The following is a 27,453-nucleotide window of genomic DNA, read 5'->3' as shown; positions in this document are numbered from 1 at the left end:
ATCTCCTGACCTCGTGATCCGCCCGTCTCGGCCTCCCAAAGTGCTGGGATTACAGGCTTGAGCCACCGCGCCCGGCACAAAGTAACATTTTAATAAAAATTTTATTTCATTTACTGGGAAAATGTACTTACATAAAATAACCAATTTCTCCAAACAACTAAAATGTGGCATTGCCAATACAGTTTTTTAATTTGTAAAATGTGCCTATACCTGTGCCTCAGATAGAGAAGATATCAACATCCATTTCCTACTTTCTGCTTTTCACAAAAAATTCACAACAAAATTGGAACTTCATTGGCTATACTGAAAAAATCAGGCAGAGAAGGGGCAATGACTTACCCCAGACCACATATCAGTATATGTTATCAAAGTAGCAAGAAACAGATTTTTATTTAATTCAGTGTTGAACTGGGTTTTTATATACATATCCACTAAAAAAGTATTTATCTGATACCACATCTATGGTTTACTATAAAATTATATACTTGTAAATATAAGTGGGTTTGCTTATTTAATATAAACATATATGAAGTAGCAAGACAAGACACACATTCCTTTCATATTTTCTACATAGGGACAATGAAAAGGTATTTATGTATAGTTTTATTTTAAAAAAGTACTGGATTTCATTATGAATTTTCATTTTTAACCAACAACTTTTTCTAGATTTCTAGTAACAACAACTTTACTACATTTTCAATGCTTTCTTCCTTTAGTGAGTTAGGTTCTAGGTGAAATGATCGGTTTAATAAATAAGAATATAACAGTTAAGAAGGGTAGCTTCTATATTCTGCCTAGACTCATGTATCTGTTTTACCATTGACTCTGTGTGATCTTGGGTAATTTACTGAATCTCTGTCTCAGTGTTCTTATCTGTAAAACAGAATATCTATATCTCATAGAGCTGTATGGTAATTAAACACGATACTCCTTGTAAAACACTTAGAAGAGTGTCTAACACACACTGAGTACTGAATAAATGTTAGCTATGAATAATGAAGCCAGATAAACATTTTTAAATCAGGACCCTGATTTGTGTCATCTCCTCACTTTTCAGAATCTTCTCCTATCTAGTAGGCTCATGCCACCCTGTTTCCTCTAAAGTCTAGAGAAAATCAAACTAATCATCAATTTCATAATAAGATGAAAAACCCAGGCTCCACATATACTAATTCTTTAGTCTTATAGGCTCCCTCTAGGAGGGAAAAAGGTTTCCTTTGAAGGGCAATGTTTCAAAAAAAAAATTACTCTAGTAATCTAATTTCAAATGCTAAAGCAACTAAGAAGGGAAGTTATTGCAGACTGGGGCTAGGTGTGGTTGATGGGTGCCTTCTCTTAAGAGTCCTAGCCGGGCCTGGTGGCTCACACCTGTAATCCCAGCACCAGGTGGGGGAGGCAGAAGGACTGCTTGAGCCCAGGAGTTTGAGATCAGCCTGGGCAACAAAGTGAAATCCCAGTCTCGACAAAATACCAAAAAATTAGCTAGGCATTGTGGCATGTGCCTGTAGACTTAGCTACTGAGGACGCTGAGGTGGGAAGGTCACTTGAGCCCAGGAGGTCAAGGCTGCAGTGAGCTGTGTTCATGCCACTGCCCTCCAGCCGTGGTGACAGTATGAAACCCTGTCTCAAAAACAAAAACAATGGAAGAGTTCTTCAAATTAGGTTGATAAATGCTTACTCCACCTATGCATAAAGCTGGCCTTATTCCCTACAATTAATATTGTTACCAATATTATTTCTGGATATCTCATTATACCCAATAAAAATAGGACCATCTTTGAATTATTTATTTACTAATTATTATAATTACAAGATCCTTTTCCTCCCTTTCCCTGTTCATAGGTACTTTTCAGTCATTTCACTGTATACCATTTCCAGATTAAAAGATTTACAGTATATCATACAGTTTAGGATCTTGTTAGAAAATTTGATTAAAAAAAGAAGATGAAAATGTTTAGTCATGAATAAATCATTACTTACAGATTTTTTCTTTCCATTTTATTTGTAATCAATTTATTTTTATTTTTATTTTGTTTCGAGATGGAGTCTCACTCTGTTGCCCAGGCTGGAGTGCAGTGGTGCGATCTTGGCTCACTGCAACCTCTGCCTCCTGGGTTTAAGCAATTCTCCTGTCTCAGGCTCCTGAGTACCTGGGACTACAGGTGCACACGACCATGCTCGGCTAATTTTTGTATTTTTAGTAGGGACGGGGTTTCACCTTATTTGTTAGGCTGGTGTTGAACTCCTGACCCATCTCGGCCTCCCAAAGTGCTGGGATTACAAGTGTGAGCCACCGCGCCCGGCCTTGTAATCAATTTATATTGATAAAAGAATTAGTCACACAACCTGAAGGCACCCCAAACTCAGTATGACCAAATTGAAAGCATTACCATTCTCTTCAAATCAATACATCCTTCAGTATACTATACTCCATCTTTCTGTTACTGTCAAGCACCCAGTCACTCAAGTGGAAAACCTGAAGTTAACCTAGACCTCTCTTCACCCTCCATGTTGAATTGGTCACTCAATTTGGTCAATTCTAGATCTTTGATCTTTCTCCAGGTCCAACATTTCTCTACAGGAACTATACAACTGGGAGAGAGAATATGGTGAAGTAGTTAAGGGCATGGCATTTGGAGCTAGCTTGCCTAGGTTCATATCCCAGTCCAGCCACCGAATAGCTGTGGGGTCTTTGGCAAGTTACTAATCCTTTCTGTGCTTCAGTTTTCTCATCTGTGAAACAAGAATATCAATGGTATCTACCTCTGAGAGATTTCATGAAGACTATATAATGTATGTCAAGCATTCAAAAACACTGCATGGACACATAGTAAGCTTTATGTAAATATTAGCTATTAATATCATCATCATTATTATCAGTTTGCAGGTTGTTTTATGTTCCTGACTCCTGGGTACTAAATGACAAAAGCTCCCCCCACTCATTGTGACACTCAAAAACATCCCCATATCGGGGGAGAGGAGGAGAGAAATGGGGAATGACCACTAATGATTATGGAGGTTCTTTTGGAGATGACAAAAATGTCCTAAAACTGATGGTGGTAATGGCTGCACATGCTGTGAACATACTAAAAGCCACTGGATTGTACCCTTTAAATGGGTGAACTATATGCTATATGAATTATATCTTAATAAAACTATCTTTTCCCCTCTATTCTCTCTACCTCTGCCCTGAATTAACACTCTTTCACCATTTGACCATGGTTTTTAGTCTCATCTCTCACCATACTGCAAACAGATATTTCTAAAACACAGGTCTGTTCCATCAGCATGGTACGCCAAGCTTAGGTATTTGGCTTCTGCCTGCCTACTCAGCTCCATCTATTGTTACTATTCTGTACCCCAGTCAAATTGTCCAGTCATTGTTCCCATACTTGCCATGCTATTTCACATCTCTATGCCATCATGCTTATCCTGTCTGTGTGGCAAACTTCTATTCATCAGAATTTAAGGTCCATCTCAAATGCCCCTCCTTCTCATCTCCCCACAGGAGGTGCTGATGACATCCACCTCTATGGCCAATATCTTATACTCATTCCTATGACATCTAATCCTGAGTGTTGTAGTTACTAGTTTATACATCTGTTTTCCCCTATTAGATCATGAGCTTTTCAAGGGTATGGACTAGTCCTGTGAATCTGTCTTCAGTATCTGGTAATTAGAACATGCTACATGAAGTTTTTTTTTTTGAGATGGAGTTTCACTTTTGTTGTCCAGGTTGGAGTGCAATGGCGTGATCTCAGCTCACTGTAACCTCCTCCTCCTGGGTTCAAGCAATTCTCCTGTCTCAGCCTTCAAAGCAGCTAGGATTACAGGCACACGCCACTATGCCCAGCTAATTTTCGTATTTTTAGTAGAGATGGGGTTTCACCATGTTGGCCATGCTGGTCTCGAACTCCTGATCTCAGGTGATCTGCCTGCCTTGGCTTCCCAAAGTACTGGGATCACAGGCACTTGCCACAGCGCCCGGCCTCATGAGGATTTTAAGAATAAAAGAGGCTGGGGTGGGGTGGCTCATATGTGTAATCCCAGCACTTGAGGCCAGGAGTCCGAGACCAGCATGAGCAACATGGTGAAATCCTGTCTCTACTAAAAACACAAAAATTAGCCAGGCATGGTGGCTCATGTCTGTAATCCCAGCTACTTGGGAGGCTGAGGCATGAGAATTGCTTGAACCTGGCTGCAGTGAGCCGAGATCACACCGCTGCACTCCAGCCTGGGAAACAGAGTGAGACTCAGTCTCAAAACACAAAACAAAACAAAACAAAACAAAACAAAACAAAACAAAACAAAAAAGAATAAAAGAGGCAGCAAGTCATGAAACTGAATCTTATTTCTGGTCTAATGTGTACTTATGGTAACTTAAAAATTAAAAAAAAAAGAATATACAAAATAACATACCTGTTCCATTGATGTTTCATGAAGTTCATTAAGATTGAGGGTATAAATCCCTTCTTCGGCACCAAATATCAAGTACTGATCTGAAACAAAAGTAATTCATTGACTGATTTTGGTAAATAAAAGATTTTTTAATAGGATTTCTATAATATAAACTTCCGTAAGTATGTATTAACATATAAAACAAGAATTACCATGATTTATAAGCAGTGAATACAAAGAAGAGGTTAGACACTTTAGACCCATAAACTGAATTATATGTAAATATTAGCCTCAAAGCAGTGAAGAGAATTTTTATGTAAGGGAGATTCTGAAGAGTGGCATAGTACATTCTTCACTCATCAGAGAGTGCTAAGAACTGGCAAAGAATCTGCAGCTCCTTTTCCTAAAACCCCCTAAAGAGAGGATCATGTGCAACTGACATACAGAATATAAATCGAGAGTGGCTGATACAGATTCTAATTATTTCTACAGAATTTTTTTTCAGAGCTGTACTATAAGCACTCTTGTTTAGAAAACCTCAGAATCTGACCACAGTCCATTAAAAAGTTAACTAAAACTTGGATACCTGCTAGGGTACTCAGTATCTTCTAAAAGATATGAGAAGCATGGCCATGGTCCTTTCTGTTTTTCTTTCCAGAGCAGGAGCAGGAGTGGAAATTTATTAAAAAGGCTTTAGAACAGGAAAGAAAGGAAAGAACACTTCGAAGAGATCCAAGCAGGCAACTTGAAGAACAAGTGCCTGATCTGTTTTTAAGACAATACAGAGTAACAGGTCAAGAACTTTTCTAGACTAACTAGACTAAACTGAAGTATGCTGAGAACAGTATAGAATGCTAAGAGCATTCCTAAAGTGCCCAGCATTTAAGATGAGTACTGGGAGATTAATGGCGTAAGATTTGTGGTCAGACAGTACTGGATTTAAACTGACCCTTTCTAATTGGCTACAAACAATGAACCTCTCTGAGTGCCAGTTTCCTTGCCTATGACATAAAAGTACTCAGACTATTTAATGAGTATATGTGTATGTATACAAAAATGTTCATGTATAAATGTTCTATGTGTATCTTACATAAACAGACAGCTATTAAGATCCAGATATACAGTGAGAGGACACAGACAGTTCTTAGTGGTGCCTAAGTACAACTTTTCTGATTATGGTCCCTTTTAAGGTCAGAGATCCTCTCAAGTGGTCACTAAACCCTGGGTCCTTGGTAGCTAAATTCCTTCCATAATGGCTGTTTTGAAAAAAATGAAGCTATTGGCCAGTGGTTCATGTCTATAATCTCAGCACTTTGGGAGGCTGAGGTGACAATTGCTTGAGCCCAGGAGTTCGAAACCAGCTTGGGGAACACAGAGAGATCCCATCTCTACATAAAATTAAAAAACAAAAACAAAAACAAAAACAGCCAGGAATGGTGGCATGTGCCTGTAGTCCTACCTACTTGGGTGGCTGAGGCAGGAGGACTGCATAAGGCCAGAAGTTTGAGGCTATAGTAAGCCATGATCATGCTACTGTACTCTAGCCTGGTTGGCAGAGTAAGACTCTTTCCCTAAAAATAAAAAATAAAAGAAGATACCAGACTACTGTGCAGCAGCAGCAGAAACATTTCTGGAGGAAACTAGGGTGGCACAGAATACATGGCTTCACTATATTGAGATGGTAACTATACAATGAAATGTTAATGTTATGTGTCACCTCAAACACTGATAACAGCACAAAGAAACATATTAACCTTAAAATTTAAAAAAAAAATTATAACAAAACTTTTTTTCCCCAGAAAGATACTCAGAAAATAAACAAAATCACAAATGCTTTCATGGCCCCGGTTTAAAAAAATTAGGAAGATAACAGATAAAAAACACACAATACTACCTCTTGTATCTGGGTTTATCCATGATGATGCACAGTGAATTTTCAAGGGACACCCATTAAAAACTTTTGAAAAACATGCACCCATCTAGGGAAACAAAGAATAACCAATATGAAACAGTGACAAGTAACAGTCTTTAATATATAAAATGTAATTATTATCTATTTTAATGTGAGAGTCTATAGATAGTATACTGAAATTATGATCATCTTCAAATTTACAGAAGTAAGTGTAAGAAATCACCATAGTCATTTGCCTAACAGTGGTACCACAAGTTTCCAGGTGCCACAATAATTTTACTTGGAAAAAAGAGAAAAAAAAGGTCATATGTAGGAAATCATAATCTCTACAAAGGAAGACAGTTTTTTTGTTTGGTTTTATGAGCCTAAAAATGGTATTAAATATTGAATTTCACATTACAAACTGAAACAGGTATGGCTGATCTGAAATTCATGTAGGTACTTCAACCTCCAAACATATAGACTTTATATTTTAATTTTTTCAATCAAGCAATCTGATTATTTTCCCTGGAAAGATTCATTAAAAAGCTTAACTCTTTGATGTTACTATTACTTTATCAAGTCCATTTACAAACTTTTCAGATAATAAATAAATCATAATGAAATATATCACTCATCTGAACTTTATATCGTCAAAGAGCAAAATATTAACTCTGAAATTATCCTTCTGGTTAAATTCTCAAGGCACAAGAATGTTGACTCAGGTAATCACTTTTACTACTGACAACTTGAGAGAAAAACAGTACGAAAATATTTTTGGTCAGAGAAAATTTCAGTATTTGTCATGTTGGCCTATATTAAAAGAACAGCATTTGTGCATCATTTTATAGATGGACTGTCTTCCTCACAAACACGGAGGTAACATACTGAAAGAAAACATCACTAGTTGACAATAATGGATTAAAAATATTAACATAATTAAAACATGGACCTTAAAATTTCCCTTTTCATGACAGAAATATACCAACCAATATATTTTTAAAGATTTTGGTACCAAAAAAGAACAATTTAGCTTGGCAATACCATCAGGTAGTAGTAGACCCAAAGAAACATGTTTATATGATGTAGGGCAGAAACTGTATCATTTAACTAATCCTAATAACAACCTTTTAAGACAGCTATGGAAATTTGTATGTTTAGGTACTGCTAACTCCTAGAAATTTACATGACAAAATGAAGAACAAAACAATCAAGCCAGTTCCCAATCTTAAGCTAATTTGTATAGTTGGAATCTACCTGGCATTCATAGATACCTTGCAGTCTGTCAAACTGCAAGCCTGAGGTAAGTGTTTTATCTTGCAGTCAAGTGGGAAGTTTTGCCCTATTGTATATATTTCTCTGCTATAATATATATGCTATATAATATAAAGTATACTGTATAAATTAGTATTAAAATTATTTTAAAATATTTATAATTTAAGTATGATACACATTACGAATATAAAGTATTTTATTAATATTTTAATATTAATTTAGATGATATTTCTATCATAACAGAAGAATAGATAGGAGTCCTTCACTCTAGACACTCACAGTGCTGGTATGCAGTGACACATTCTATGAGCCGTCATCTTTTGCATATTCCTTTTCTTCTCTTATCTCTTGCACGCACGGTGATGGTCATCGTCGATCTAGCCTGCCTGCCACCACACCTCGTGGATGGCTATGGCGCGGTCTTCACTCAGCGTGCGCACGACTCTCGGCTCAATTCTTTCGCGTTTTGATGTTATCACGAGCTATGGTGTTCTCCAATGTTGGTCTGTAGCTCGCATCTCCTCGAATCCCTGACCTCATGATCTCACTTCCACGAGTTCTAGCCCTCGGGAACTACAGCAGGGCCACACCGTGCGTGCGGAATCTACAGTCTGCGTCGCGCCCTACCGCGCCACCTGCCGCCCGCCTTGCATTAAAATGTTTAAATATATTATGATATTTACTAACTCTATAAAGTCCCTAGGGTTAGTTCACCGCTTGTAAGGTTACCAGAATCGTGAGTAGGTTCGTATCATACACTCAGACAGCCCTCTCCTAAATTTGTAACAATGATCGCTTTCGCTAGGCCGTCCTCGGCCCAGTCGCAGTCCAAAGGTGCTGGGCGGGACATCACACAGGCTATATTGCGCGACAGCCCTATGCCGAGCGCCGGCTGTAACATAGTTTATAAAGTAAGCTCTGTAATCTAATTAAAAAAGTAGAATTTAACAGGTAATAAAAGGGTGGGGCGTGGTGGCTCACACCTGTAATCCCAGCACTTGGGAGCTGAGTTGGGCACATCACCTGAGGTCAGAGTTCGAGACAGCCTTAGCAAACATAGTAAAACTCGTCTCTATAAAAACACACAAAAAATTAGCTGGGCGTGGTGGCAGACACCTATAGTCCCAGCTACTCAGGAGGGTGACGCAGGAGAATGGCGTGAACCCGGAAGGCAGAGCTTGCAGTGAGCCAAGATTGCGCCATTGCACTCCAGCCTGGGCAACAGAGTGAGACTCCGTCTCAAAAATAAATAAATAAATAAATAAATAAAAGGCCAGGCGTGGTGGTTTATGCCTATAATCACAGCACTTTGGGAAGTGATCTGCCAAGGTGGGCAGATCACTTGACGCCAGGAATTCGAGACCAGCCTGGCCAACATGGTGAAACTCTGTCTCTACTAAAAATATAAAAATTAGCCAGGTATGGTGACACATTCCTGTAATTAAATTAGCAATCTTAAATTAGCAATCTTTTAGATTTTTGTTCAATAGTAATGAAGGTTCTTTCAAACAGACGAAAAAAAAACCTAAGCAAAGATAACACATACAAGTGACTTAGCTTGAAACTCAGCCTACTCCATATTTAGTACTTACATGCACTTTAGGTGTTGGAGGAAGACCATTACTAATCGGCTTCTAGAAAAAGAACACATGTACAATTACACTTTTTTTTGCTGCTGTTTCGTATAACAATACTGTATTTCAAACACATTTATTCAAATAAAATACATGAATACATTCTTTGTAAAACAAAACATTACAGTTAAGGCTGAAGTTCCCCACAGTTCTTTCACAACGCACTATTTCTAGTACTTGCCCCAGAAAAACTAGTTTGGTGTAAAACCTTCCAAATCTTTCTCTAGTGAATTAGATATACTTATGTAATCATATGGCTTTCCAGACTTTTTTGGTATATATGTAAATACATGTTCCCAGAGAAAATCATTTTTTGTGTGTGTGCTTTAAAACACTAATAGTTATACACTGTCTGCATGTTCTTTGCCTTAAAATTGGACAGTAATCCGTATCGGTCATATAGACTTAGTTCACTTGTTTTAACTGCAGCACAGCATAAATATACTTTATTTAACTATTCCTTAAACATTATTCGGTATTTAGATTACTGTCAATATTTTACTAGAACACGAATGCTGAAATAAACATTCCTGCATATGTTTACACATATTCTTACACAGCGTATGAGTGGATGTTTTTATGGGTACACGGTGAGAAGTATACCACAGTATGGGTATACTGAGAAACTACTGGTACACAGGGTCTCTACCTTTTACATTTTAGTGCATATTGACTGTCAAACTGCTTTTCAGAGTGTACATATCACATCACACCCACCAGCAATGTATGAGAGCTCCTGGTTCTTTCTAGTCTTACAGCAATATCACCAAGCTGATTAGTAAAAAATCTTCTCTCCTGTGTTCCTCATTAATTTGCATGCCTCTGATTGCTAGGGAGATTAAGAATCTTTTTAAAAACAGTGTTTATTTGCTATCTGTATTTCCTCTTTTGTGAATTCTTTTCCCATTTTTTTTTAACTGAGTTATCTTTCTTCATATATATTTGCTGGAGCTTTTAAAAATATATTCTAGGTTTGAGTATTTCATCTGTTATATATATATAACAAATAGTTTCTCCTCGTGTATAGATAATCATCATCATGTTCACAATGTGTTTTGCCAATTGAAGTTCTCAATTTTGATGAATTCAAATATTTTAATCATTGGTTAGAGTATACAGGCAATTACAAGGAGAAGAAATGTAACACATTTGCTCACCCACACTATCCTGAAGAATGCCAGATATTTCTCCAAGCGGCCACATTCTTGAGTATATGAACTGTCCCCTGAGAGGGAACCCCCTGGGTATACTTTAAACACGAACTTTGTGACAGTCTACATTTCTTTCAAGGTTTATCTCAGTAACATCATCTTAAGGAATGACGTTGTAATTTTTCCCTAGAGCTGCCATACGTCAGAATCACTTAAACAATTAGATGAAAACTAATAAAAAAGCTACTGTTAATTTCATATATATAACATAAGAATACAACATTTCTGAAATTAAGATGACATACTTACTTTGTAGATATATTTTTGAGGGTGCACACATCTTATTATTGCCATAATTTCAGATACCTTTTTATTCCATCTTGCAAATAATTTATATATATATTTTCTTATACTGTTATTAAATTATCTATTAGCAAAACATCATTTTTTGTTGTTGTTGTTGTTTGTTTTTGAGACAGAGTCTTGCTCTGTCACCCACGATGGAGTGCAGGGGCATGATCTCGGGTCACTGCAACCTCTGCCTCCCAGGTTCAAGTGATTCTCGTGCCTCAGCCTCCTGAGTAGTTGAGATTACCGGTGCCTGCCATCATGCCCGGCTATTTTTGTGTTTTTAGTAGAGACGGGGTTTTACCATGTTAGCCAGGTTGGTTTTGAACTCCTGGCCTCAAGTGATCCACCTGTCTCGGCCTCCCAAAGTGTACGGATTACAGGTGTGAGCCACCGTGCCTGGCCTAGCGAAACATCATTTTAAATTAGGGAGCTCTGAGTGTTATAACTCTCAGATTTAACCTAAGCACTAATAGAATTGGTTGTAAATATTATTTAAAATAAATAAGGCTGGGCGCGGTAGCTCACACCTGTAATTCCAGCACTTTGGGAGGCTGATGTGGGTGGATCATGAGGTCAGGGATTCGAGACCAGTCTGACCAACATGGTGAAACCCCATCTCTACTAAAAATACAAAAATTAGCCTGGCATGGTGGTGCGCACCTGTAATCCCAGCTACTCAGGAGGCTGAGGCAGGAGAATCACTTGAACCCGGGAGGTGGAGGAGGTTGCAGTGAGCCAAAATTGCGCCACTGCACTCCAGCCTGGGTGACAGAGTGAGACCCTATCTCTAGAAAAATCTAAATAATAAAAAATAATAAATTTATTTATTTATTTATTTAATTTATTTTGAGATGGAGTCTCACTCTGTCACCCAGGCTGGAGTGCAGTGGCAGGCAAGCATAGTCCACTGTAACCTCGACGTCCTGGGCTCAAGTGATTCTCCTGTCTCAGCCTCCTGAGCAGGATTATGGGTGTATGCCACCATGTCTGGCTAAATTTGTATTTTATTTTTTGTAGAGACAGGGTTTTGCTATGTTGCCCAGGCTGGTCTTGAACTTCTGGTCTCAAGTGATCCCCCTGCCTTTTCCACTGAAAGCACTGGCATTACAGATGTGAGGGCTGTAAATAATTTTAAGAATTACAGCATAAACTGTAAGCATGCTTCAATATATCACTGATACTGTTGATCCTATGATACAGCCATGGACATATTTATTTCAGAATTACTGAAACAGTTGCTTATCTTAATGAAGTAAAGTAACAGAAAAGTGAACTAAAATGTATACACAAAATGTTTACTTAGTACCATAGGAAAGGTTAAAAAAAAAGTTTATATCTCTCAAAGGCTATTTATTTTATACTGTGTTACAGTCACTCAGCTGCATTTTTGTACTATTATGTTAGCAGGTCTGTTAAAATTTAAATTTTGAAAGCAAAAGGCACTGCTCAGTTGGATAGAACTTCATAAAACCCATTTCTGAAGAACAGTTTACACTCTTGTTAAAAATAACCTAAATTTCACAAATTACAACGAATAACACAAAATACTTCACATGAATTTTAAGAATAATATGTCATATTGTATAGTGAAATATTTTTAAAAAGTTAAATAGATATAGCACAAAAACCTCTAGTGATGTGCTTACTGCAGAAACCATAGCACATATGTGTACAAACATACTGAATATACTACAAATTTCTATAAAAATAACAAATATTAGTGTATACAAAAACTTCCAAAAAATTCCATTCATCTCATTGACATCTGCTGAGGTACTGGGGATTTTAAGGATTTTCTACTATTTTAAATTCTATGATGATAGTTGAATGTCTTCCAGTGATTATAAGTCAATTCTTTACAAATGTTTAAAATTTTTCATCTCTTCATGATCCCTGATGAATAACATTTATGTTTTAACAGTTATGATGTTTTAGCTAACATTTGTGATAGGAGTAGCTGCTAAGGCTAATTTCACCTTTCCTGAAGTGGTAAGAGCAGCAATGTCTCTACTTACGTAGTCTCTAACAGTGGTCCCCAACCTTTTGGCACCAAGGACTGGTTTCGTGGAAGGCAATTTTTCCACAGATGGGGGTTGAAGGGTAGGGTATGTTTTGGGGATGAAACTGTTAATCAGGTAATCAGGCATTAGTTACATTCGTAAAAGCAGTGTGCAACCTAGATCCCTCACATGTACACTTCACAATAGGGTTTGCGCTATGAGAATCTAATGCTGCAGCTGACCTGACAGAAGGTGGAGCTCAGGTGGTAATGCTCACTTGCCCACTGCTCACCTCCTGCTGTGTAGCCCAGTTCCTAACAGGCCACTGACCACTACTGGTCTGCGGCCCAGGGGTTGGGGACCCCTGATCTATAGTTAGAAATTTGTCCTGGGGTAGAAGCTACAGCTTTCTTTATCTATGTCCTTCTTTCCATAACTTCATGAGACTGTAAGAGAAACTATTAAGAATCAATTACCCTCAATGAGAATAACAATAGTTATTTTGTGAACAATCCCAAGAATACTAAGCGTTTACCTGTATAAAGATGTTTTATAATATACTACATAACAAATTGGTCTAAATAATGGAAACAATAAAAAGCCATCATTCAAGTTTACCACAGCTAAGTTACTTTTTTTCAAGATTTAAATAATCTATTCACCATTATAATATATTAAAATATCAATACAATAATTGCGAAATATACTAGTGCTATAGTTTCACTAATTGTAAGCACAGAACTAACTTAACAGTTAAAAAGGAAACAAATACAAGTAGAACTTATGAATATCAATACCTACTGGTACATCTTTCTTTTCTTTTCTTGAAAGGTTTGTGCCTCTATGTTCATTTTGTTGTTGACATAATGAGCCATCTCGTTCACCATTTAACTGGAAGGAGCTCATTCCATTTCCTTCAATAAGATATATTCATTGAAAATGATTAATCTTCACGAAAATTTTTATTCAGAAAGTTATCAAGTAGGAAAGGAAAAATATTAACTTTGGGATAGTGTCATTCATTTGGGATCACCTCATCAGATTATTTACTACGAAAGTAAGACGTCATATATATGTTATTCTATTTATACCTCTATTTCTGGCATATTAGGCAAATTTAAATTCAGGTTGTATATAAGTGCATGTATTTGTCAGCTTTAAAAAACCAAATACTGATTTCATAACTACTTTTAGAAAAGGGGTGATTTACATTATGTCATCCAAGAAACTTTAGTTGCTCTTTTTTTTTTTTTTTTTTTTTTTTTGAGAAGGAGTTTCTCTCTTATCACCCAGGCTCAAGTGCAATGGCGTGATCTTGGCTCAGTGCAAACTTTGCCTCCCAGGTTCAAGCAAGTGATCCTCCTGCCTTAGTCACCCAAGTAGCTGGGATTACAGGCATGCGCTACCATACCCAGCTAATTCTGTATTTTTGTTTTTAGTAGAGATGGGGTTTCACCATGTTGGTCAGGCTGGTCTCAAACTCTTGACCTCAGGTGATCCACTTGCCTCGGCCTCCCAAAGTGCTGGGATTACAGGTGTGAGCCACCGTGCCCGGGCTAGTTGCTCTTTTTTAAAATTGCTTCTTCTGGATAAACACAGAGGAGTCTTTACAGTGTTAAAATAGCTCCTTCTAGTATTAATTTGGAGGCAAATACCTAGCAAATAATACAAATTACTTTTTTAGAAATGATTAAATGAAATAAGGAGTTAGACAAGGTACTCTCTTGTAAAACAGAAGTAACCTAGACACAAAACACATTTTCCCTGTTTGTTCACAGTTTAATTTGCATTGTTTCCACACTGCAGCTAAATGAATAGTGAACCAGTCTCTAGAAGAGAGAACGCTAAATATGAAATGAGAGATGAGGACAAAGTATCGCAGACTGTGTCATAGGGAATTCTGTCACAAAAACACTTTAAGCCAGTAGGCAAAAGCAGAAAACATCTCCATAGCCATTGCTTTCCTTCACTCCTCCACCAAAAGAATTTCAAATAATCTCTTAAAAGAAAGTTTTCCTCCATTTTTTCCCCCCACATAGTATGAAAACCTGGTAACGTATTTGCTGTCACCCTCCACCATTACCTAAGGCAACAGGTTTTTGAGGGGGTAATCTGGGAGGTGGTGGTCTAGGTGGAACTTGGGATGGCTTTGCTGGGCTCCCTGACATGGGACATCTCTTGATAGTTCCTTGATTTTCATCCTCAGTAGAATGCATTTCCTGTGGTATGAAGATAGACTTAGGCTGAAATAATATAGAAAAAGAGACCAATGTTGAAACATCAAATTATTTTCCTGAAGTAAATACTATTATATGTCAGAAGCTTTCAAACTATTTCTACTACACATTAGAGGTTTACCAGATGAGTTTAAAGGTTACTCAACCATCCAATTCAGATTATCTTATTGTTGTAAACATACTCTAAAAATGTACACTAAAATGTGTACATCTCAGGTTTTGCTGCTGTGCAAATAATAGGGCCTCTAAGTCGACCTTTTTATTAATTCCTCATAAGTCTCCCCACTTAGACTAGCCAAATAAAAATATTTCAGTCTCTCTTATCTCCTTCAATTTAAATGAATCTCTTTTTATTTTAAATATTCAAGCTAGTCAAAGTTCAGTGCCTTATCAACTGTCTAATCTAAGCTGTCTCTTAGGTGACTCGATGTCTTTATGGTAATGCTTAATCTTTCAGACCAGGTGCACAAGAGGATACCAATTAAAATGTTATGTTGGAGAATATCAACACAGCAATATGGGATACCTGAGATACTTTTTGTACAAACAATGGAAAAACCTACAGTTGGCTGACGTTTGGAGAATTTATAATGTATCTTTTATTATTGTTCAGTACTTATTTCTTTGAAATTCAGATCTCTTTACTTCTGCTATGATAAAACTAAACAAGCAAGTACAGCATTATTTACCTGTATGAATCAGGATTTTCTCAATTGTATAAAATGTAAATAAATGAAAATAGTAATAAACTGAATGACAAGACTGGTGAGACTCTAACTCGCATTTGTAACACTCTGATTTTAAACTTTAAAGCAGCTCATATTATAATTAAAATTCGCTATGCATATGAACTTATAAAATAAAATATATATTACCTCATTTTACCTTTTAAAAAACAACCCATCAGTTGAAATCACTATTTTAGAATGGTTTTGTTTGGAAAATAATTTTGTTGTTAAAAGTATTTAAAATTATTGTACTATTTTGTATTTTTAATTTAAAATTATCTTTTGAAAATTAAGTATCTATGATGATAAATTACTATCCTTTATTTATTCTTAGATGTCAGGAACAGATTGCAGATTTTGAGAAAAACAATCTTATAAGAAATGTGAGTTTTCTAACCCAAGTCAAGTAACGCTAATCCATTAATACAATTATTTTCAGTGTAAATTCCTAGGACTTGTTACTTAGAATGAACATTAAATAAGGCCAGGCAGTGGCTCATGCCTGTAATCCCAGCACTTTGGGAGGCCAAGGCAGGCAGATCACCTGAGGTCAGGAGTTTGAGCCGAGCCTGGCCAACATGGCAAAACCCAGTCTCTACTAAAAAATACAAAACTTTAGCTGGACGTGGTGGTGCGTGCCTGTAATCCCAGCTACTGGGGAGGCTGAGGCAGGAGAATTGCTTGAACCCGAGAGGAGGAGGCTGCAGTGAACCAAGATCATGCCACTGTACTCCAGCCTGGGTGACAGAGCAAGACTCTGTCTCAAAAAAAAAACCAAAAGAATGAACACTAAATATAAGTTGGGCATTATAAAAAGAGACAAATACAATAAAAAATCATTTGCTTATATCAACTTCACGATTTTCTTTGTGGATCACAAATGAAAAGTTAGAAAAACTCTCAATGAAGTATTAAATTGGCAGAACAATAACACATACACATATATCAAATTGAAAAATAAATCTGTCTACCTTTGGTGGCAAAGGAGGTGGAACTTTTGCTTTCAGAGTTGAACTAAAAACAGAAAAGTTTAGAATCAGAACTATTCATTTTACAAATGAATCAATCCTAAAATATAATAATTTTTTCTTACAAATGAATCAATGCTAAAATATAATAATTTTTTCAAAGACACAGAAAAAAACTGCACAGACATATCATTTTCAAAGATTGCAAGTTTTTTCTAAAGTATTTTGTGAAATGTTGCTAGAGGTATTATTCAGAAGTAACTGGGAACTGGAGGACATTATGTTAAGTGAAATAAGCCAAAATAGAAAGTTAAACACTGCATATTCTTACTCATGTGGAAGCTAAAAAAAAAAAAAAGTTGATCTCATAGAAGTAAAAAGCAGAACAGAGGATACTAGGAACTGGGAAGGGCAAGGAAAAGGGGAGGAAAGGGAGAGATTTGTTAAAGTATATAAAATTACAGTTATGTAAGAGGAATAATAAGTACTACTCTCTTATACCACTGTAGGATGACTATGGTTAATAATAATGGGCCGGGAGTGGTGGCTCATGCCTGTAATCCCAGCACTTCGGGAGGCCAATGCAGGCAGATCATGAGGTCAGGAAATCAAGACCATCCTGGCTAACACGGTGAAACACCGTTTCTACTAAAAATGGAAAAAAACTAGCCGGGCTTGGTGGCGGGTGCCTGTAGTCCCAGCAAGAGAATGGCGTGAACCTGGGAGGCAGAGCTTGCATGCAGTGAGCCAAGATCGCACCACTGCACTCCAGCCTGGGCAACAGGGCAAGACTCTCTCTCAAAAACCAAACCAAACCAAACCAATAATGTATTATTTAGTTTCAAATAGCTAGAAGGAGGATACTGAATGTTCCCAACACAAAGAAATGATAAACGTTTGAGATGACGGATACGCTAATTACCCTGATGAGATCACTACATTATATGTATCAAAACGTTAGTATATACCCCATAAATTTGTATTATAATTATTTCAGTTAAAATAATTAAATTTAATTTAAAAAGAAGTAATTGGGTAATACACTTTTTTGGTTCCAAGTACTATACTGTAATTAAACCTGGAAAAGATAATTATAATTCCAGTTTATATCAACTGAAAGGTAAATAATTAAGAACATAAGCCACATCTGGCTTATGAAACAAATGATACGGTATAAAATATATCACATTGTAAACTTCATTTTTGCTACTGTTAGATATGAAACATCTTCAATGAAGTTCATCAAAAACCATATATATGCTTTATGAAAATATAGGCAGACTGTGATCGAAGTTAGGATTCATTATAACTCAGGATCAGTTTTAGAAATAGCAAGAGGCTGGTCACAGTGGCTCATGCCTGTAATCCCAGCACTCTAGGAAGCTGAGGCGAGCAGATCACTTGAGCTCAGGAATTCCTGCCCAGCCTGGGTAACATGGTGGAAACATCTCTACAAAAAAATAAAATAAAAAATTAGGAAGTGTGGAGGTGCAGTCCCAGCTACTCAGGTGGCTGAGGTGGGAGGACTGCTTGAGCCAGGTCAAGGCTGCAATGAGCCAAGATCACACCACTGCACTCCAGGTGGGTCATAGAGCAAGCAAGGCCCTGTCTCAAAAAAAAAGAAAGAAAAAATTGTACTATGATGAAGCACAAATTTCTCAGATGAGGATTTCAAGGCCTAGAAAGGTTATGTAACTTTACTCAAGATCATACAGTAGTGAAGTGAAAAGGAAAACCTATGCCCTCAACTGCTAGTCAAGTGCTCTTATCATTTTACCATGAAACTGCATCTTTATTTTAAAAAAAACAAAACAAAAAAGTAAACATCAATGCATACATAATAGTAAAATATTCCTCCTTTAAAACTATGTATTTATATCCAAAGTATTTGTTCATTTGAAATATAGCAGACAAAATTTAATCAGATTTATAAAAAGCTTCTTTGTAGTTGCAGTGAAGTTACAGCAGCGATACAATTACTAAGAAATCTACAATAAAAAATTATTGTCCTTGTTAGTTTTTTTCCGAAGTTCTTTGGAAAAAATGGACTGAAATGTGTCGCTATAAAATTCACATACTGAAGTCCTAACCCACAATGTGACTATATTTAGAGATGGATTTTTAGGAAGTAATTAAGCTTAAATGAGGTTGTAACAGTGGGGTCCTAATCCTATGGGACTGGTGATCTTACAAAAAGAGGGTGAGAGACCACTCTTACCCCTGATTCCACCATGTGCATACACTGAGGAAAGGCCATGTGAAGACAGGGCCAGAAGACGGCTGTCTGCGAGCCTAGAAGGGAGCCCTCACCAAGTTGGTTGGTACCTTGATCTTGAACTTCCCACCTCCAGAACTGTGAGGAATAAATTTCTGTTGTCTTAAGTCTATGGTATTTTGTTATGTCAGCCCAAGCTAATATAACTAGAATAGAAAAAAGGAAAGAAACTGAGGTACAACCCATGATACTGTGTTACTAATTACATTAAAATTTCCATCAATATTAAGCGGCCAGATGGATGAAATCAGGTCAAATGACATCTTTTCTTTTTACCAAAAACAGAGACAGAACTTACTGTTTAGATTCATCATCATCTCCTTCATCATCTTCTAAATGTGCCACGTGTCCTCTAAATAAAAAGAATAATATCATTGTTATTAAACGGATTTTACCAAAACAGCGTAAGAAGAAATTTTAGAAAATGCAGGAAAAGCTACCATAAGATAAAATTTTATTTCTACATCTTTATAGGATAGGATAGATTCAGAATTAAAACAAGGAACTGGGAGCAGTGAATCGTGATGTCAGTTACTTGGGAGGCTGAGGTGGAAAGATCGCTTGAGCCCAGGAGTTCAAGGCTGCAGTGAGCTATGATCACACCACTGCAATCCAGCCTGGGAAACAGAGCAAGCCCCTATCTCTATGAAAGAAAAAAAAAGACAACTCAAACAAATAGGCTACATAACAGAGAAAGGGGCAAACTGCCTTTACTTGTCTGTGATGTAAAGTACTTTAAGATTAAAAATTAAAATTACCGCTGATGCAACTCTTCTTCAACAGACTTGAGAAGACTCCTTAAAAGAAAAAACAAAAACAAAAAATAATGTGAATAAGTTATCAAAGGAATACTGAATGTGTTTGTATCACTTTAAACTTACCCACACATTTTTTGAATGATTACTTTTTACCATTTACTGAAAATTTGCTAGTGATCACCTCTGCAACCATAAAACATCAAGTTATATTGAATGAGATACCTCTATTTTCCTGTTGCTAACGTCTTTATATATGTATTTTACATGAACAAAATAAATCCTAATATTTATTGAAAAATACCAATTCAAACAGAAGACAACTCACCATGGAATGTCACAACAGTACTGACAAAACAATAATTGCAGGGTCATAGTCAGGAGTTTCCAGGATTCAAATTTTACCTGGAATGTTATACCTGACACTTGAAATTATATATACTTTTCTTTTTCTTAAAATAAGGAAGGTGACACACTTTAAAATAACATCATGCTCTCAGGCAATCCTACAAAATGAAACTCACCATGTTGGATCTCTCTGCGGAAGCATGCATGCATGTGATGTGAATACATGAATGTAGTAGCACTTTGCTTTCATGGAAGACACTCACTTACCTGAAGGATTTGTTCTCCAGTGGTGCACGGGCAAACACATTTACACTTTTGGGAGACTAACCCTGTATCAGACCAGGTCGAGGATTTTACCATTAGGAGCAGTATACAAAACTTTAATTTTCAGGAATGTAAGAGAGAACTTATGGCATTCCTGAAGTTCCCTTACTTCTTTTCACTGCAAGTTCATGTAGCACACCTCCTAAATTACACTCTTCAAGCATAAAGACTCAATAGACTTCTCAGAGCTAATAGGGAAGATAAATATAGTTACTAATATACTACTGGGATAAAAGTGAGTTAGCAAAAATTTTACTCTCCCTAAAAGTTGTAAGGTAGCACCTTTTAATAATTTTCCCTCCTAATACATATCAGGAAAAACTGCCTTTAAAATTACAAAACATAAAACTAGAGAAACTGAAAGGTATGGTTATCTACTGTAAGCAATTAAGAGAATAGATTTTAGGCATCAATATTTTAGCCCAGATTAACAACAATTTAAATTGTAAAAAATGACAAACTTATGACTCCAGAGTGGTAAATCCTGTAAGAAAACCATAAACTAATTGCAAGTCCTATTATGGAGATACAAAAAGTGAGGTACTGTAGTCAAATATTATCTTATTCACAAAGCTCTCCAAGGGCCAACTCTAAGAAAGCAGGAGCTTCTGTCTAGAGGCAGTAGAGCAAAATGAAGACAGGCTTTAAAGCCAAGATGGCCTGAATCTGAATCCTGCCTTCACCATCACAGGATACGGCACTGGATAAGTTACTCTGATTTCTCTATGCTTCAGTTTCCAGCTATATAAAGTGGAAATCACCTCAGTACTTATTCCAAAGTGGCTGTCAGAAGATCTACTGAATTAATGTAGTAAAGTGCTTAGAAAGGTAATTTAGGACAGAGTTGGGACTTGATTAGTTATTTTCTTTATTATTATTGGCTAAGTAACATTTCCTTAAACTAGCAGTTCTCAAATTGTGGTATAAAAATCCTGGGGTCTCTTAGTCTCCTGTAGGGGTCTGCAAGGTCCAAACTATTTTCACAATATGTAATACCTTTGTTGCTCTTATTTTCTCATGAGTATACACTGGAGTTTTCCAGCGACTACAAGATGTGTGATACCACAATGGATTAAATGCAGTAGCAGACATGAGAATTTAGCTGTCTTCTATTAAGAAGACTTGAAAAAAAAAAAAAAAGTAAAACAATGTTACTTTTCTTACTAATATTTTGTTTAATAAAAAATAGCTATTTTTTTCATAAAAAATGTTATCAGTGGACCTCAACAAAAACTGTGCTGCAGTGTACTGACATATATAATAAAACCTTTTATGGTAATCATTCGTTGCCTCTGAGTCTCGGGAGAGAAATCAGTGGTGTTACAAGAAACCACTGTAAAGACGTGGCATTTGAACTGGTCCTTAAGAATGGAGATTTTTTTTTTAAACACACACAAAAAAGTATGTTATTTATAACCAATAATATTATTATTTAAAAAATATATTAACATTTTGAAAAGTTCTCTAAGTTTAATTTCTAATACTATAAATATTGATGTTATAACCCCTATAAACAAAAGCTCTTTGGAATCCTCAATAATTTTAAACACTGTAAAAAAACATGAGACCAAATATTTGAGAAGTGCTGCTTTAAACTATTTTACCAAATTAAACATAGTGCCTCTGAACTGTACAGTGGGCTTTTATGCAATTTTAGATGTGAAAAAATACTTTTTTGTTAAGCACATGACGATCTTTTCTGAGATATTTCTTTTTACAATAGAAAATATTAGGATTTGAATATATGACGATAATTTAAAATGTACCATATTTAATTGGATTTATACTGCATTCCACTTTATTTTCTTTTTTTGAGATGGAGTCTCACTTTTTTTGTCCAGGCTGGAGTGCAGTGGTGTGATCTTGGCTCACTGCAACCTCCACCTCCCAGGTTCAAGCAATTCTCGTGCCTCTGCCTCCCAAGTAGCTGGGATTACAGGTGCACACCACCATGCCTGGCTAATTTTTGTATTTCCAGTAAAGACGGAGTCTCACTATATTGCCCAGGCTGGTCTTGAACTCCTAGCGTCAAGTGATCCACCTGCCTCGGCTTCCCAAAGTGTTGGGATTACAGGCATAAGCCGTGAGCCACCACGCCCGGCCAGCATTTCACTTTTTTAAAAAGAATCTTCCTGGGAGTTCTCTAACAATAAGACAATGGTTGAGTAAGTGAATATGAAAAAGAAGATAACCCATGGCCCAGGGATTCATATGTACATTTTAATCCATTCACCTATAAATCTCCATTATGTGTTAAGATATTTTATTAAAGAAATTATAGAATTAATACAGTCTTAATGAAAAGTAGGATGCATGATTTACTTTTTAGGCTTTATAAAAGAGAAAATGAAATATGGCTAAATTTGCTAAAAAGTCTGTTTACAGTAAATATTGCATCTTGAGAGCACTGGAGAAAATGTGACACTGATTTATTCACCAAGATTGAGTGTTACACAATAAACAATGTCACTATTCACTAGTCCACTTGAATTCTTCTCTTATGGAAGTTTTAGAAAGTAAAGAACAAAACAAAGCAGAACAAAAACAACGCTTTCAGATGCTGAATTCTAAGTCAATCTAAAATGAGTAAGAAATTTTGATGAACAGGTTAAAAATGAGACAATGTACAAACAGATACGGGAGAGGTCTAAAACGACCACCAAAATACTCAGCATATTCTCATTAGCTAAGGAATCAGTCTGCAGGTTATTAACATCTTTCAAAACTGTCTAACTGTCCTGAATCTGTAAGTACTGCTCCGATTACATTTCAAACAAACAAACAAACAAACAAACAAACAAAAAAGCCCTATTTCTCTAAAATTAAAGAGCAGTTTTATTCACTCATATTATGTACTTGTTCATACAATCAACAATTATTTACTGAATAACTACCATAAATAAAGGCAACTAATAAGTATTTACTAAGTCCTAAATGTGCTAAATGCTTTATAGTGATTATTCCATTTCATCCTTAGCACCCTATGAGGCAGGTACTATTATATTATCCATTTTACTAGCAATAATAGAGGTAAATTTCTCAAAGTCATGTAGTTTATACGAAAAGCCATCTGGCATTTACTACTGCTATACTCAACTGTGCCAGGAATTGTGTAATTCAGTGTACTCTTTTAACTACTACTTATTAGAAGAAAATTTACCTTCAACATTTTTTGCCCTAAATTAAAACAAAACATAAATAATTTAATGTTTTATTTTCATTTTCATTTTTTTTTTTTTTGAGATGGAGTTTCACTCTTGTCTCCCAGGCTAGAGTGCAATGGCACGATCTCGGCTCACTGCAACTGCCGCCTCCTGGGTTCAAGTGATTCCTCTGCCTCAGCCTCCCGAGTAGCTGGGACCTCAGGCATGTGCCACCATGTCCAGGTAATTTTTGTATTTTTAGTAGAGACAGGGTTTTGCCATGTTGGCCAGGCTGGTCTCAATCTCCTGATCCACTCGCCTCAGCCTCCCCAAGTGTTGGGATTACAGGCATGAGTCACTGTTCCCGGCCTAGTGTTTTCTTTTAAAAATAGTATTTTGTTGGTTTTAAATAAATTATCAGAAAAGCTGACCTTAGTGAGATTAGAATTCCAAAGAAAAGGAGACAAGTAAGTATAAGTCAACATACATATGCTTCCTGTTAGAAAAAGAGAAGTCCTATGTTAACAATTCTAATTAGATAGTTCCTGCATGGTCTGGAATAGGTAGAAATCCATCAATGGAAATCTGTCTGCCTGATCACCTATGGAGAAAGCAGGAAATACCTTTTTTTAAAAACACTGCCTAATCACAAGAATAAAGCAGACATATCAATACAGCAAGAGGAGTGCTACATCCATGCTCATGTCACATGTATATATAAACCTACACATGAAACACAGCCAAAGAGCAAACTTTTGGCCAACCTATCTTGCCAAGGGTTCGTTATATAGAATACAGTTCCTTAAGCAGGGATCCAATTAATAAAAAAATGAAGGTTGGGCAAATTATTAACATTTTACCTAGCCAAAATAACTATACACTATGAAAATGTCTAACAATCAGAAATCAGACAATGGGAACTAAGGAATCTGGAAAAGCATTTAGTGAGGGGCTACATTTCTTTTGTTGTACTTTGCATGTACAAATTTTTAAAATATATTTCAAATGAATCAAAAAAGGTAAAAAATATTTTCCCAAATTTTCAGTGTCTTAAAATACCTAAAATTTGCTAACAAGGTCCTTAAAATTAGTGACCTCATATTTAGAGAACAATAACATAAAAACACTTTCAAAATTGTTTTTTTTATTTGCTAATCCACTATATGCAAGACAAGACTTTCCTTTTGTTTTTCACGCAACAAACTAAAAGACAATTTATAGGAATTCAGCAAATAATGCTACCCCATTTAGGTAAAATTTTCATTTTTTCTACCAAAAAAAATTTTACACTTATTTTTTCCATTTTAGCAAAAAAACATCAAATGCTAATAATCCCACATAACTGGACTTAATTAACTAGTATCAAAGAGCTAAATAGATATTCTTTTTCAAAATTCTGATAGTATGGTTACACTGAAGTTTGCAGTTTACCAAAAAAATACAAAAAACTAATATATTTCTGTTTATGGTTGTTTAATCTTAAAGCCTTTCTCTGTGTTAGGAAATGGATAGTATACTTTAAGTAAAAAAATTAAAACATTTGGTATTGTAGGTTTAATTAATAAAAAAAGAAACATGATTTTTGCATCTATTACCCTTAAAAACTAGAGGCCCTAACTTTGTCTTTAGTTTACCTAATTTTTTCTCAACTGCTTAACTTAAAATATGGGAATATATATGTCTCAGCTCTCTAATGCAACTGAAATAATATTTTGAAATTTTGCGAGGCATGGTGGCTCACACCTGTAATCTTAGCACCTTCTGGGAGGCTGAGGCTGATGCATCACTTGAGGCCAGGAGTTTGAGACCAGCCTGGCCAACATGGTGAAACCCAAGCTCTACAAAAATACAAAAAATTAGCTTGGCATGGTGGTGGGCGCTTGTAGTCCCAGCTACTGGGAGGCTGGGGCGTGAGAATCACTTGAACCTGGGAGGTGGAGGTTGCAGTGAGCCGAGATCACATCATTGCACTCTCGCCTGGGCAACAGAGTGAGACTCGCCTGCTTCAAAATAAAAAAGAAATTTTAAGTTGTTCTGATTATTAAAATAATATATGCATTGCTGGAAGATCTTGGTAATTTAAATTATATTCCCTTATAAATTAGTTTTTATGATAATTTATCCACAAACTTAGAAAATGAGACTCTAAGAGGAATAGTAAAGTTCTGTCTCCCGTCATACCTGGCAAATGAACAATTTAAATTGTTAATGTCTGTAAGCTGCCTTTTAACCTGTGTGCCTCTATCAACTAGATAGTGCCTGGTGTAGAAGAGGCATTAAATAACTGTGGAATTTATTTACTGCATAGACTGGTAACTTTTAAGAATTCAGACACACATTTTAACTACTGTCTTACTTTAAAAAAGCCTTATAGCCAAAAAGTTAAGATTTCTAAGTTGTATGAATAATTCCAGCTGCTTTCAGTGACCAACCCATCTTAGAGATGTATCAAAGCAAGTTTTACAAGAAATAAACAGATCAATTTTAGAAATAAATTGCTAAAACATACATCTGCCTTCAGTGGCAATACACGTGGTTTTTCTCTAACATACAAGATCAGCAAAGTAGCTTGATATAAAAAAATTATGTTGATGCTTCCCATTATGACAACTATTAACTAAATAATGAGCAAGGAAGCAATGGAAAAACGTTAAATGTATATTGTAAAATATATCTACCAGCCTAATACAATTTTCTACCTTAAATATTAAAATACAATATTAAAGACAACTTAATCATTCTTGAATTTAAATTAAGTTTTAAAAGAACTTTACTTACTTGTTTGCACCTAAAAAGTAACTACCTTGGTGTCCTTGTCCATATTCCAGTTGCAGATCCTAATAGTACAAAATAAAATATTTAGCACAAGAGTAGTATTATCGCACACCATGATACATTAATATATATTATTTTTAAAGGACAAGCCCCAGACCCCCAAATAAATCTGTATTGCTATACATTCTTAAAAAAGAAGGATTTCATGAGTTCATAGTCCTGATTTAAGTATTTTATTATTTGAGTGTTTTCTTGGAATTTTCTGAATAATATATGCAAAGTTTCATTTTGGTTACTGTTACTTAATTAACTTTTGGAAAATCAGTTTTAGAAAGAAAAAAGCTCAAATAAGGTATTTATTCTCCAGTTATAATGAAGCAAAATGTTCAGAGAAGTGAAGAAGCAACAAAATCTTGGTTTACTTTGTATATAGTATCTAAAATAATTATGTATATATACACATTCACATATCTCTACTGCTATTTCATGTAGGTAATAATTTTTTAAAATATAAAATTAGGTGTTTTTTAAAAGTAAATTACATATATGAACTTGCACAATATTATACACTGTATTGAAGGACTTTTAATTATTTTTTTAAGAGTATAAAAGCAAAACTTCAAATGAGTATTAAGGCAGTTCCTCAACTATTTAAACACTTTCCGACTTAATGCTGTGGGTTATAGAGTGTTAAGAATTAACATTTAAAAGGATGAACAGTACACATGCTGAACTCAAATGCCTTCTTGAGAAAAAGAAACCTGCTCTCCAACAACCATGAAAAGCATGAAGTAAATTTAGCTGCCTTTTGTCCCCTTCTTAAAGAGTCACGGTAATCTACGCACTGTTTTAACCATTAAGGGGGAATATTTGACATTTTAAAATGAATCTTCTTTACATTAGAATATAGCGTACTTAAAGTGCTTTTTACTTTTACAAGATATTCTCAGATTCATGATCAGGGCTTAACACAAAAGTCACCCTAGGGCTTAACACAAAAGTCACCCTGGAGCAGCTGCCTTCCAAGATTGCCAGGGAAGATTATCTGCAGCCTTCTCCAAGTCTCCACAGCATTCAACACACAGAGCTCCTCTAGCACTTATGCTGCATTTTAATCTATTTACTTGTTTGTAAAAGTGAGCTCCTTAAAAAATGGGAAATGATCAAATCTATCTTCTTTCCTTACAGCCTATGGTCTAG

General features: G+C 35.9%; 1 protein-coding gene across 1 annotated transcript in view; it reads right to left on the bottom strand.

Annotated features, from left to right (window-relative positions):
- The window catches only part of MAP4K3 (mitogen-activated protein kinase kinase kinase kinase 3), a 194,868-nt gene that overhangs the window by 24,236 nt on the left and 143,179 nt on the right, over positions 1-27,453 (bottom strand). The window contains 9 exon segments of the mRNA XM_017892944.1: positions 4,420-4,499; positions 6,293-6,377; positions 9,157-9,198; positions 13,502-13,614; positions 14,784-14,943; positions 16,637-16,679; positions 19,207-19,260; positions 19,667-19,705; positions 26,257-26,315. Of these exon segments, the coding sequence (XP_017748433.1) occupies positions 4,420-4,499; positions 6,293-6,377; positions 9,157-9,198; positions 13,502-13,614; positions 14,784-14,943; positions 16,637-16,679; positions 19,207-19,260; positions 19,667-19,705; positions 26,257-26,315 (675 nt within the window).

This window comes from Rhinopithecus bieti, unplaced genomic scaffold (assembly GCF_001698545.2).
Source record: "Rhinopithecus bieti isolate Rb0 unplaced genomic scaffold, ASM169854v2 scaffold_22439, whole genome shotgun sequence".
Taxonomy (NCBI): domain Eukaryota; kingdom Metazoa; phylum Chordata; class Mammalia; order Primates; family Cercopithecidae; genus Rhinopithecus; species Rhinopithecus bieti.
Note: the sequence above shows the minus strand (reverse complement) of the source record. Positions and strands in the feature narration are given on the sequence as shown.